Genomic DNA, 12,624 nt, shown 5'->3' with positions numbered 1-12,624 from the left:
CAAATTTTCATTACAACATTCAAAAGGTTTTTTTTGCGGAAATTGAAATACTGATATAATATTCCTAGGTCAGTAATGGTTTACATGTATAATACGTTATGTTGTCTTCCTGCAGGCTGCGAGATGAATGTACACAAGCGTTGTGTTCAGAGTGTACCTAGTCTCTGTGGGGTCGATCATACTGAACGCCGTGGCCGGATGCACATCAGGGTGGAATCAATTAATGATGAAGAGTTTCAAGTAACAGGTGTGTGAGACATTATGCACCCACACCTATATATACAGTATATATATATATATATATATATATATATATATATATATATATATATATATATATATACTTTTTTTTCCTTTCTACTATGAATTGTTCTATTGTTTCTCTTTTTAGTATTATTTTTTTGTCTTTTTTTCTAGTGTGGCCTAAAGTGCTCCTACCTTGAGAGTGAATCCTTTAAACTGGATTGTCACTCTAGAATATATTTATATATTATATATATTCATGTATTTCATTATCAAAATGAAAAGTGGGTACAGAAAAAGATAAAGGAGGTGGGGAAGGATGTAGTACAAGTTACAGGAACAATAATATCAGTATTTATTGACATCAATCCAAAATAAAGTTTGGTCTTTTAAATAACATCTTTAGATCCTGAATGCAGTGAGATCTTTATTTTGCAGATAGAGAAGTCCAAATCCTTTGCATATACAGTCTACATTCTCACTTCCTTGAGCTGTCACTAGCGGAAGCTACTTGTTAAAGCAGTTAATTGAATAAACTTCTACAGTGAAGATAATAAATAAGAATATATACAGTCAGCTCTTTGGTCCCAGCTTGTTCTGTTTTAAAAAATATGAATATTCAGGAATTTAGAGCTTTTTGTAATTAACAAAAGAGAGCTCTGTCCAACATTTATTAAGAAATTATCACAGAAAATTGTACTTAAAAAAATGTGTTAAAAGTTGAGATTCATTATAAACTGAATTTTATTTCACATAATTTATTGAGAAATACCTGTTTATTACTTGGTAACACTTCCATGAAAACTTGTTCCATATGCCTTCAACAGAGATGTAAATTGACCAAAAGATTAAAAGGAAAATCTACAGAAAAAGTAAAACATTTGCATGAGTTATTTACTGATTTGACATTTATTTTACTGCTGGGTTGCCACAAATTGTAAAGGATGAAATCTGATGTAAAAAATCAATGCCCAAATTGGCAGTATCAATTTCTTCTCATATTCTGCGCTAATCTTTTACACATTGGTTGGATCTTATTGACTTTTCTCTTACTGAAATACTCTGTAGACTTTCCAGATAGAGAATCCGATTTGAAAATATGATGTCTATTATTCCAGTGTGAAAATACCCTCAGGATTTTCCTTTAGTGCTGTATAAATATTAAAAACTACATTTTTGATACTATGTCACCAAATTACAATAGATACTGCATTTACATACACAGATGTTAAAACTGCACAATGGCACTTGTGTATTAAAGATGACATGTTAAGAAATAAGAGAAACCAACTGTTTCTCTATGTAATAATAGATTTAAATAAATGGAAAAAAATGGAAAAGAAACAAAGGAAATAAGCATTTTTTGGATAAAAAAATACAGCACATTACCATTGTTGTAAATCATTTAAAGAAGTTGTCGAGTACTTTAGATTACCCCCCAATGTATCCCCCCGGGACCCCTAAGCATTTTTGTAATTAGCTTACGTTGCAGATCCTGCCTGTGAGCGGCGCTATTACTGGCCGCTCACAGGCATCACATGACCCCGCACTGACGTCATGACAAGTGAGGCGTGACTCAGCCCTGGGGTCCCCGCAGTGGTTGCTCGGTTGTGGGCGGGGTTACCCCCCGCGTCACACCCAGCATCCACCGCACGCTTTCCCAATGAATAGGGAGAGGCAGAGCGCGTAGTGGATGTCGGTTGTGGCGAGGGGGGATAACCCCGCCCACAGCCTGGCATCCACCGTGGAACTCGGAAGACAGAGACCCCCGGCTGCTGCCAGCACTTGTCGTGACGTCAGCGGATGTCAGAGCCGGCTGCAGCCGGGGGACACGTGATGCCTGTGAGCGGCCAGTGATAGCGCCGCTCACAGGCAGTATCTGCAATGTAAGCTAATTACAAAATTCCTTAGGCGCCCCGAGGGCATACATTGGGGAGGTAATATAAAGTACTGGACAACCCCTTTAATGGTCAATATATAACCTGACGCAACACAACATAATATATTGTTTGGTTTCCCCTGGATACTGCTAGCCTTTACCATTATTTAAAAGAAATTTATCACCTAGACTTTTTTACCAACTTAGGCTAGGACTTACACGTGTTGCATGACAGCAATTATCAGACAAGTAGTGTGAACAAAAAGCATTTGTGCAATTTCTGTACGAGTTGCTGTAATGCGTCTGGATTTGAACCCTTGATCCTGTGTTCTGTGGTCAACGTCTCTTTCCACTGAGCCATAGCAGATACACCATTTCTTTGGGTGTTCTGTTATTTTTGTTTCTGTCAGTTTTGGGTGAAACGTGTTTTTCATTTACTCTGTTTGTCTGCCCTATCACCTCTCAGGTGCACCTTTATATACCTTTCCCTGCTGGTGTTTCCTCCTGGTGATAGACTTTGTTGGATTCATTCACTTAGCTGTAGATTATGTTGGTTGCAGTGATTTCATGTGTGATTCCTTTATTCCTTAAGGATTTGATACTCTAGCGATTCTAGGAGCTTCTAAGGACATTCAGGGTAAGCCGCCGTCAAGTGCGGGCACCATTGCAGTTCAGCTTAAACCTGCTGTGAACAAATGCAATTCTGTGATTATTTTTTGGGGTTTTGCTATAACAGTTTTATTTTATTATTATTTAGCCCCCTTAAGGAATTTGAACCTTTGATCATCTGATTGTTTATGCTATATACTGCAATACGAGTATTGCAGTATATAGAACAAATGACTGTCTCCTATGAAGGAACATAGATCCACTCGCAGTACATGAATACAGCACCAGAACCACCATCAGTTCATGAATACAGCACTAGAACTATCATCACTACATGAAAACAGCAGCAGAACAGGCATCAGTAGACAAATGCATCACGAGTAGGGATAAGCAGAACTGTGGAAGTTCGGGTTCGTATGGTTCGACCGAACTTTACTCTAAAGTTTGGTTTGGACAACAGAACTGTACCCAAACTTGAACCTGAACCCCATAGAAATCAATGGGGACCCAAACTTTGAAGCTGAAAACCTCTCTTTCTCCTCAAGCTGTAAAACGGACTTCCAGGAGAAGTCGTTGTTCGGAGTTCAGCACTGGACACTAGGTGCCATGTATGAACCCCAAACTTTACAGTTTGGGTTTGCTCATCTCTAATCATCAGAACCACCATCAGTACATGAGCACTTCACCAGCACCATCATCATCAGTAAATGACAAGCTTAATACAGAGATCAATTGCAATGTCAAGTCAGCCCCCATTATATTATTTGGTATAAGATTTGAATGGGCAGAACTGCTCTCACCCTCTGCCCCCAAAGCTAAGTGTGCATTAGTGGAGGTATTTTTCTTGAACCCATCACCTGGGTCTGAATGTGAGACTCCCTGTGGTGATGGCTCTGCTGGATCTTCTTTCAACACTCATAAAAAGGGCCTAGATGCTTTTTGAACAATGGTTAGAGGCTCCTGAGATGCTAATGAGATTACACCTTGCAAGTAAAATTAGTGTACATAAACTGACAAGCAAACTGAACATTAATAAAACACAGAAACAAATCTCTAATAAAACACAATAATAATATTGATGGCACGGGTGCTCCGTGCTGGAAAAGTCTCATAGTCTTTAGTAAGTGGGCAGCTTCTCACAGTCCTCCCCCACTTTTTCAGCACGGACACGAACATAAGAGGTTTCACCTTTATGAGAACGAAACTTTGTATCATCCAGTTCCCTCAAAGAATATTCCATGTCATCCTTGCGAATGTACTCCACAGTGCCCATTCCACCTTGGTATACATCAGTATAATAGACCTCTCCAGCTTCTCTCATATGATCTTTCAGATCCTGCCAACTCCCCAATGGGAGAAGGCCTGAGACAAGGACTCTGTATTTATTTACCTGGGACAGAGGTCTGAACCTTCCGCGGGGTCCTCCATATCCTCCCCTTGATCCCCGGTTTGTTCTGGGAAACTCCACATGTATCCGATGAGAACCAAACTAGTATCCATTGCAACCAACCCCAGAGTGCTGACACCCAGTTAGGGGGATGGTCACTTGGCGGCCAGGTAAATAGTGTTCTTGGGGGACAATATCGTGGCTGACCAGGGTGATGGTAGAACCAGTGTCCCGAAGTCCCTGGGTCTCCTCACTGATGTCATTTACCTCACCCAGTTCACATTCCTTCATGGTAGCAGTCATTGCATTTTGCATTGCATTACTTATTGCATTTTGTGTATTACTCACCACAGGTGGGGGGTTAGTCTGCAGATAGCTCCACTCCCTCTCGGCTGAAGCAGTGGGAACCGGTCCCTAGTTTTGGGTTACGACATTGGCCCAGTGACACACCAATCCTGCTGCTCTTTGTGATGTGGGCTAGAACGTTCCCGACATTCCCTGACAAAATGTCCCATGCGTCCACAGTTATTGCAGTTTAGCCCTCCTCGCCCCAACATGGGCCATACTTGGGGGCTTGGGACACCTCCCCCTCTTTGGGAAGTCTGAAATCCCTGCCGTTCCTAATCTGGCCAGTCTATGGTTCTCGCTGGCCTCCCTGTAAGCTCCTGGGGCTTTACTTCCACGTAGCCCTGGTCGATTAGCAAACCAATCATCAGCAAATCTTGCAGCCTCATCCACGCTGAGTGGTTTTCTATCCGCCAAATTTCCTAGGAACTTTGACATAAATTGTTTCAGCATGATTATGCCCATTACATGTTCTGCTTCCCAGCCCTTAGTCCTTCTATCCATCGAGTGCATGCCGTAGGTGGTGTGTTAGCAAACTCCTGATGGGTGTGTGCAGCGGGCTTGTCAGTCTCCCAAAAGTTCCTCCAGTAGGTTTCCAGCGTGATGGCATAGTAATGTGCTGCGAATGGTAGAGTTACATCTCTGATCCCCAGAAGACAAGTTATTAAAAGCTTCTCTTGCTTTTCTGGTAAGGCCAACACTCAAAAATCAGGGACACCTCATGCAGCAGGCAGAGGTTCTCAAATAACCAGAGATGTTCATCAATATCCGAGGTGTCCTCATTGAACTGTGGTATATCCCGGTACCTTAAAGATGTGGGACCCTCTCTCCTGTTATCCACTGACTTCTGCCCTGGGGCGGGTGGGGTTACCTCTACATACACACCCAGATATCTGCTTAACACTGTCGCCCGCTCTATCTCCGTGGCCGGCTCTCCTGGGACGTTCAGCATCCACCTCAACTCAGTCGGTCGATCCTCCGCCATTTGGATGACAGCCCTAGGCTGTTGTCCCTCATCCACGTCTGAACTGACCTACTCATGTGGTTGTTCATGGTCCCAATCGTCCAAGCATTGCATTAGGGTTGCCCGATTGTCCTCCGGCAACCACTTCAGTTCTCTCTCAGAGGAAAGGGCTCTCAGCTCCTCCTTCTTGAGTCTCTTGTAGATGGAGTCTGTCATCTCTTCTGCCAAGTCACCTCTCAGTAATGTTTCCTGGTATGTTGTCCAGAGATAGGTGATCCCACCGCTTGCCACCACTTGTAAATATTAGTAATGAGCGAGCTCTAAAATGCTCGGGTACTCGTTGCTCGGGTTGAGCAAATTGGAATACTCGGGTGCTCGACCCGAGCAACGAGACTAATGTAAGTCTATGGGAAACTCGAGCATTTTTCAGGCGGCTCCCCCTGGCGGTCTGCAGAGGGCCTAAATATTGCCCAAATCGATGGGAACAGTGCTCAAATGACATGGGAACAGCATGGGGAAGACCCCTGGAAGCATCTCTGACTCCCAGATCACTGCTGTCAGCAACGTGGTCAGAGTATTACGCCACTTTTACGGACTCACAATAAAACATACAAAAACAAAACCAAAATGGATTTTCCTGGGAAATATGTTAAGGAACATCCTTTCCAGGGTAATGACTTGTATATAAGGCAAAATAAATAACCAAAAACAAAAATACTCATGCACAACTTGGGCTATGTTCACACGTAGCGTTTTTGATGCGTTTTTGCACTTTTGAATTGCTTTCAACCAAGACAAATGCATTCACCAGGGAATATCAGGTTAACATTTTACAACCTTATCTGGCCATGTGGTGTGTGACACATCATCAGAGACATGCATACAGTGCTGAAAAGACATGGGAACAGCATGGGGAAGACCTCTGGAAGCATCTCTGACTCCCAGGTCACTGTCTAAAAGTGTGCCCATCATAAGTGATCCTTGGCGTATGCAAAGATGACTCCCGCCATGCACCTGTCGTTGCAGACTTGTAACAATCACTGTCCACGTCCTTCTCCCACTGCAGCGTTCAGTTATCCCTACCCCATTCCTTGGAATGCAAGCGTAAGTATGCAGGCAGCCACCCACCCACCCACAGGCTTGAAAAAAATGGAAAAGAAACAAAGGAAATAAGCATTTTCTGGATAAAAAAATACAGCACATTACCATTGTTGTAAATCATTTAAAGAAGTTGTCGAGTACTTTAGATTACCCTCCAATGTATCCCCCCGGGACCCCTAAGGATTTTTGTAATTAGCTTACGTTGCAGATCCTGCCTGTGAGCGGCGCTATTACTGGCCGCTCACAGGCATCACATGACCCCGCACTGACGTCATGACAAGTGAGGCGTGACTCAGCCCTAGGGTCCCTGCAGTGGTTGCTCGGTTGTGGGCGGGGTTACCCCCCGCGTCACACCCAGCATCCACCGCACGCTTTCCCAATGAATAGGGAGAGGCAGAGCGCGTGGTGGATGTCGGGTGTGACGAGGGGGGATAACCTCTCCCACAGCCTGGCATCCACCGTGGAACTCGGAAGACAGAGACCCCCGGCTGCTGCCAGCACTTGTCGTGATGTCAGCGGATGTCAGAGCCGGCTGCAGCCGGGGGACACGTGATGCCTGTGAGCGGCCAGTGATAGCGCCGCTCACAGGCAGTATCTGCAATGTCAGCTAATTACAAAAATCCTTAGGCGCCCCGAGGGCATACATTGGGGGGGTAATATAAAGTATGGGACAACCCCTTTAATGGTCAATATATAACCTCAACCAACACAACATAATATATTGTTTGGTTTCCCCTGGATACTGCTAGCCTTTACCATTATTTAAAAGAAATTTATCACCTAGACTTTTTTACCAACTTAGGCTAGGACTTACACGTGTTGCATGAAAACAATTATCAGACAAGTACTGTGAACAAAAAGCATTTGTGCAATTTCTGTACGAGTTGCTGTTGACGCGCCCCTGGGCCTGTGTCGCGCTGCGTTGCGCACGCGGGAGCTTACCCGGAGCCGGATCTGTTGAGGGTTGTAGTCTCGTGGCGGTGACCCGGTCCGTGCCCAGGGAGTCAAACTGAGCGGCGATGTATCAGCGGTAGATGTTGGACGACTACGCCACCCGTTGAGTACAGCTAAGGAGCTGCTGCTGCAGGGCAGACCGCTGAGGCCGGTGGTAGGATTGTGCAGCGTGATAGTATAACCCCCAACGGGAGGGGTATGGCCTCAGGGCAGCCGACGTGGATGATGGGGGTAGCAGGAACCACTCGGAGACGGTACGGTGTAGTTCAGGGTCTTTACTGGTGACAAAGATAGACCCTCCCGGAGTACTGGCTAGCGATTGGGGCCTGGTCAGTCCTTGAGCAGATGGGATCTCCCCTGGCCAGGCGGAGTTGTAGGCCTCCCAAACTAACTGTACTCTTCTGGCTACCTTGCTAGAGGCGGGTATAAGTAGCCCACGTCCCTGAGTGTACCGTGTGGTGCTCACCCGTATGGCCGGTGACTCGGGGCCTTCTAGTAGCTTCCGCTCCACGACGGCGGTGCTGGTCCCATGCGTGTGACCGTGCCTTCGGGTTTCTTGGCCAGAGGACCTGGAATCCCCTGCCTGACGGATTCTGCTGCTGGGTAGGAGTTAGTCCCCACAGCCTCGGACTCCGGGTCCGGTAAGAAATCTTCTCAGTCAGGGCGAGCTCTGCAGCTGCCAGCCCCTGACTCCTTGTAACACTGCTCCCACAGAGCTCCTGATGTTCTGTTCCTATATTTGCTTCTTTTCTCTGTCTCTACTTCTTCTCTACTCACTAACCCTGCCTCAGCCCTAGGTTTATATAGGGGAAGTTCTTCCCCTCCCAGGACTGGGCAGGAGGTGTGGCATGCATAGGATTCCTGACCAAGAGACCTCCCACCTGCTCTCAGACATAACATTGCTGTTACTGTGGAAACCAGATCCCTGGGGTGCCACATTCCCCCCTAGTGAAATTTAGTACTCCGGGACTAAACATATTTTAGAAAAACATAACAAGATATAACAATAACAATACAATAAAGAAACACATAAAGGTGGTCACGGCATGTCCGTAACCGGGTGCAGTCTTTGAAGAAAGCAAGGTGTCCATTTCACCAAAACAGGGAGACGTAACCAGGGAGGGGTCTGTCCTGCCCCGAGTCCTTAACAGTCTTTAGTCCGTCCTGGGTTACGCTCCAACTATGTACACAGGATTCCCGGTAAATCCACCAAAGACTCCTATAAACAACTAGAAACACATAATTATACACAAGCAACAAGAAAAACAGGTAACCACAAATAAAACAATTTATAAACTTCAAATCCTCCAACGTGCGAGTAACTGGCCTCTAGTGGCCCTAGTGGACCTACGGAGCTGACTGTCTGGCCCTGAACTACAGGGTGTAGGAGCTGTCAAGGGTAAATTGGGCAGCTGTCTACGGGCCCTTTGGCTCACTAGGGATATGGCAGGCTCACTGCAAGCAGAGGGTTGATCCTCCTGATGTGCTGGTGTGGGGTCTTCTGCCTCCTGGACCGGCTGTTCTTCCAGCTCTACCTGTTGCTCCGTAGGTGCTTGGGATGCTGGTTGGAGGAAGGTGAGTACGGGTACCACAACTGCACCATTGACTTGAGTCCAAGACCGAGGGAAGTCTCCGAGCACAGTACTAACCATATCTTCCCTTTCCTCTACGGGTCGATGGTCTTCTTGTTCCTCTTCAGGGTTCCGTAGCTGTTCAGGACACTTCTTCAGGTGATCCCGGGATACAATGGCTGTGGTCTCCCCTCCGTCTTTACTGATGGTACAGACCTTCGGGTTCTCGTGGCTTGAGGGCAGTACGGTGTACGGGTCCTTCTCCCACTGGTCGTCCAACTTGTGGAGCCGTCTTTTCCTCTTCAAGACCTGCTCTCCGGGCACCAGGGGAACAGCGGGAGCATACTGGTTGTAAGTTTTCTCTTGTCTCTCCCTAGCCTGACAGAGACTTCGCTCCACTCTCTCCTGTACTTTCCGGTACTGCTGCTGCCTCTCTGTGTCCCAGTCTGCTTCTGGTGAAGTGTCCTCGGGTGTCAGGACTCCCATTTCCAGGTCAACAGGTAACTTACCAGGTCTCGCCCTCATTAGGTAAGCCGGGGTACAGTTGGTGGAACCTACCGGGATGTGGTTGTATAGGTCCACCAGATCGGGCAGCTTCTCAGGCCACAGACTGCGTTCTTCCAGGGGCAACGTTTTCAGAAGATCCATTACCACCTGGTTCATTTTCTCACAAAGTCCATTAGTTTGCGGATGATAGGGTGTCGTCCTTATCTTCCGGCAGCCATACAGATTGCAGAATTCCTGGAAGACCTCCGCTTCAAAGGCAGGTCCCTGATCCGTCAGCACTTGGTCCGGGTACCCGTGTGGACGGCAGAAGTGCTGCTGGAAGGCTCTAGCTGCTGTTTGAGCCGTTAAGTCCTTGACGGGGACGACAACCAAGAACCGGGAGTAATGATCCACGATGGTTAACGCGTAGACGTAGCCACTTCTGCTTGGGGTCAGTTTTACATGATCCAAGGCTACCAGTTCCAATGGCTGCCGGGTGACGATGGACTGCAGGGGAGTCTTCTGGCTGGCAGGGTCCTTCCTCCTCAGGTTGCACGGGCCACAGTCTCTGCACCACCTCTCGATGGTTCCCCTCATGCCTACCCAATGGAACCGCCCGCGCAGCAGGAACTCCAGCTTCTTCCATCCGAAATGCCCAGCTCCATCGTGGTATGCCTCCATCACCATGGCTGCGTCTCGTCGTGGCACCACTACTTGCCAGATTAGTTCATGCGTCCGGGAGTTAACCATCCTGCGGCACAACTTCCCCTTGTAAAGGAACAGTCTACTCTTTTCTGCCCACAGTTGCTTGGCTTCCTCCGGAGCGTCTGGGTCAAGGCGAGCCTCTGGCTGAGTCAGCATCTCCTTCACCAGCCGGACAGCAGGGTCACTGTCTTGCGTTTCCGCCCAGTTGTAGTGAGGTAAGGGGTTAAGCGTAGCGCCTTGCTTACTCCTTACCCGATGGGAATACTGGATAGTCCCATGACGGTGAAACGCGGGGAGTTCGACTTCTTCCAGTCCCTCTGGATCTTCTCCTACGTCCGGTAGGTTTGGCATCCTGGACAGGGCGTCCGCGTTGGTATTGGAGCGTCCTGCCCGGTATTTGATGGTGAACTCGTAGTTGGACAGGCGGGCCATCCATCTCTGCTCTAGGGCACCGAGTCTTGCCGTGTCCAGGTGTGTCAACGGGTTGTTATCCGTGTACACGACGAACCGGGAAGAAGCGAGGTAGTGCTTAAAGCGTTCGGTGACTGCCCACACCACTGCCAGGAACTCTAGCTTAAATGAGCTGTAATTCTCAGGGTTTCTTTCGGTGGGTCGCAGTTTTCGGCTGGCGTAAGCGATTACTCGCTCTTTCCCCTGCTGGATCTGGGACAGCACGGCTCCTAGCCCGATGTTACTTGCGTCGGTGTAGAGGATAAAGGGCTGGCTGTAATCCGGGTACGCCAGGATTTCATCCCCCGTGAGGGCCATCTTCAGCTGGCGGAAGGACTCTTCTTCCAACTTCTCCTATCTGAAGGGCGGCTTCTGGTTCTTGGCCTTCCGGGACTGGCCTATCAGGAGGTCCTGCATAGGAGCTGCCTTTTTGGTGAAACCGGGGATGAACCTGCGGTAGTAGCCTACCAACCCGAGGAACTGCCGCACTTCCTTTACACTGGAGGGACTTGGCCATTCCTTAATTGCGGTGATCTTATCAGGGTCGGGAGCCACTCCGTCAGCGCTCACCACGTGTCCCAGGTACTGCACCTTTGGTTTCAGGAGGTGACACTTGGAGGGTTTCACCTTTAGGCCGTAGCTTGCCAGAGCTTCGAACACTTCCGCCAGGTGTTTCAGGTGGTCCTCATAAGTCTTAGAATATACGATGACATCGTCCAGGTACAACAGGACCGTCTTGAAGTTTCTGTGGCCCAGACAGCACTCCATTAATCGTTGGAAGGTTCCTGGTGCGTTGCAGAGTCCGAACGGCATGCAGGTAAACTCGCTAAGTCCCATCGGGGTGGTGAATGCGGTCTTCTCCCGGTCCGCCTCTGCTACAGGAACCTGCCAGTACCCACTAGTGAGATCCAAGGTAGAGAAGAAGTTAGCAGATCTTAAAGCAGCCAAAGACTCCTCTATCCTTGGTAAGGGGTACGCATCCTTGTGTGTGATACGGTTGATTTTCCGGTAATCTACACACATCCTCATGGTGTTGTCTTTCTTTTTGACTAAGACTAGTGGAGCTGCCCAGGGGCTACAGCTATCCCTGATCACCCCAGCCTCCTTCATGTCTCTAAGCATCCCCTTGGCGTGTAGGTAGTGTGCAGGGGGTACGGGTCGATACCTCTCTTTTATGGGAGGATGGTCTCCCGTGGGGATGTGGTGTTCTACCCCCTTGACTCGCCCGAAGTCTAACGGGTGTTTACTAAACACTCTCTCGTACTCTTGAACCACCCGATAGACTCCCTGTTTCTGGTGTGAGGGAGTGGAGTCAGTACCCAAATGTAGTTGCTGACACCAGTCCTCCATTGTTTTCTTAGAGCCGTTACCTTCCTCCGGGTGAGATGGAGGCAAGGGTTGGACAGATTGTATAGCATTTTGGTTAATGGTATATAATTTGGCTAGCGTGGCATACCGGGGCAGGTACACTTCCCTCTTCCCGATATTGATTATGCGAACGGGCACCCTCCCATGGCGTACATTAACCACCCCCCGTGCTGTCAAGATGGTGGGCCTACTGTCTGAGTAAACTGGTTCTACCATTGCCTGGTAATCTCTACCTCTCAGACCAATAGCTGCCCGGCACCAAATCATCATTTCACTTTTTGGGGGCATGGCAATAGGGAAAGGGTCACACATTCTCACCCTACCAATCTCACCGCCGGAGAGTTCCACCTGTTGCCGTCGCATCAGTGCCCGGATCTCTTTTTGGAGCACTCGCTGCTCGCCGGAGCTGGCGTTCTTGGCAACCTGCTGTAAAAGGAAAATCACCTCTGCAAGACAATTTTCAATTACATTAGTTCCTAGAGTAATCTTTGGGTGACTCTCGTGTTTGTCAATGTCTACAATGATCAGTCCCTGTGCTGCCAGTTCAACTCTACCAATTTTA

General features: G+C 47.8%; 1 protein-coding gene across 2 annotated transcripts in view; it reads left to right on the top strand.

Annotated features, from left to right (window-relative positions):
• The window catches only part of PRKCG (protein kinase C gamma), an 881,135-nt gene that overhangs the window by 564,222 nt on the left and 304,289 nt on the right, over positions 1-12,624 (top strand). For both annotated transcript variants that reach the window (XM_073656297.1, XM_073656296.1), the window contains exon 5: positions 116-247. In XM_073656297.1, coding sequence (XP_073512398.1) covers positions 116-247 — 132 coding nt within the window. The remainder of the gene's footprint in view (positions 1-115; positions 248-12,624) is intronic.

This window comes from Phyllobates terribilis, unplaced genomic scaffold (genome assembly GCF_046119375.1).
Source record: "Phyllobates terribilis strain yellow unplaced genomic scaffold, ASM4611937v1 Scaffold_12__6_contigs__length_324123572, whole genome shotgun sequence".
NCBI classification, from domain to species: domain Eukaryota; kingdom Metazoa; phylum Chordata; class Amphibia; order Anura; family Dendrobatidae; genus Phyllobates; species Phyllobates terribilis.
The sequence above is the reverse complement of the archived record's forward strand: the minus strand, read 5'-3'. Positions and strand labels throughout refer to the sequence as shown.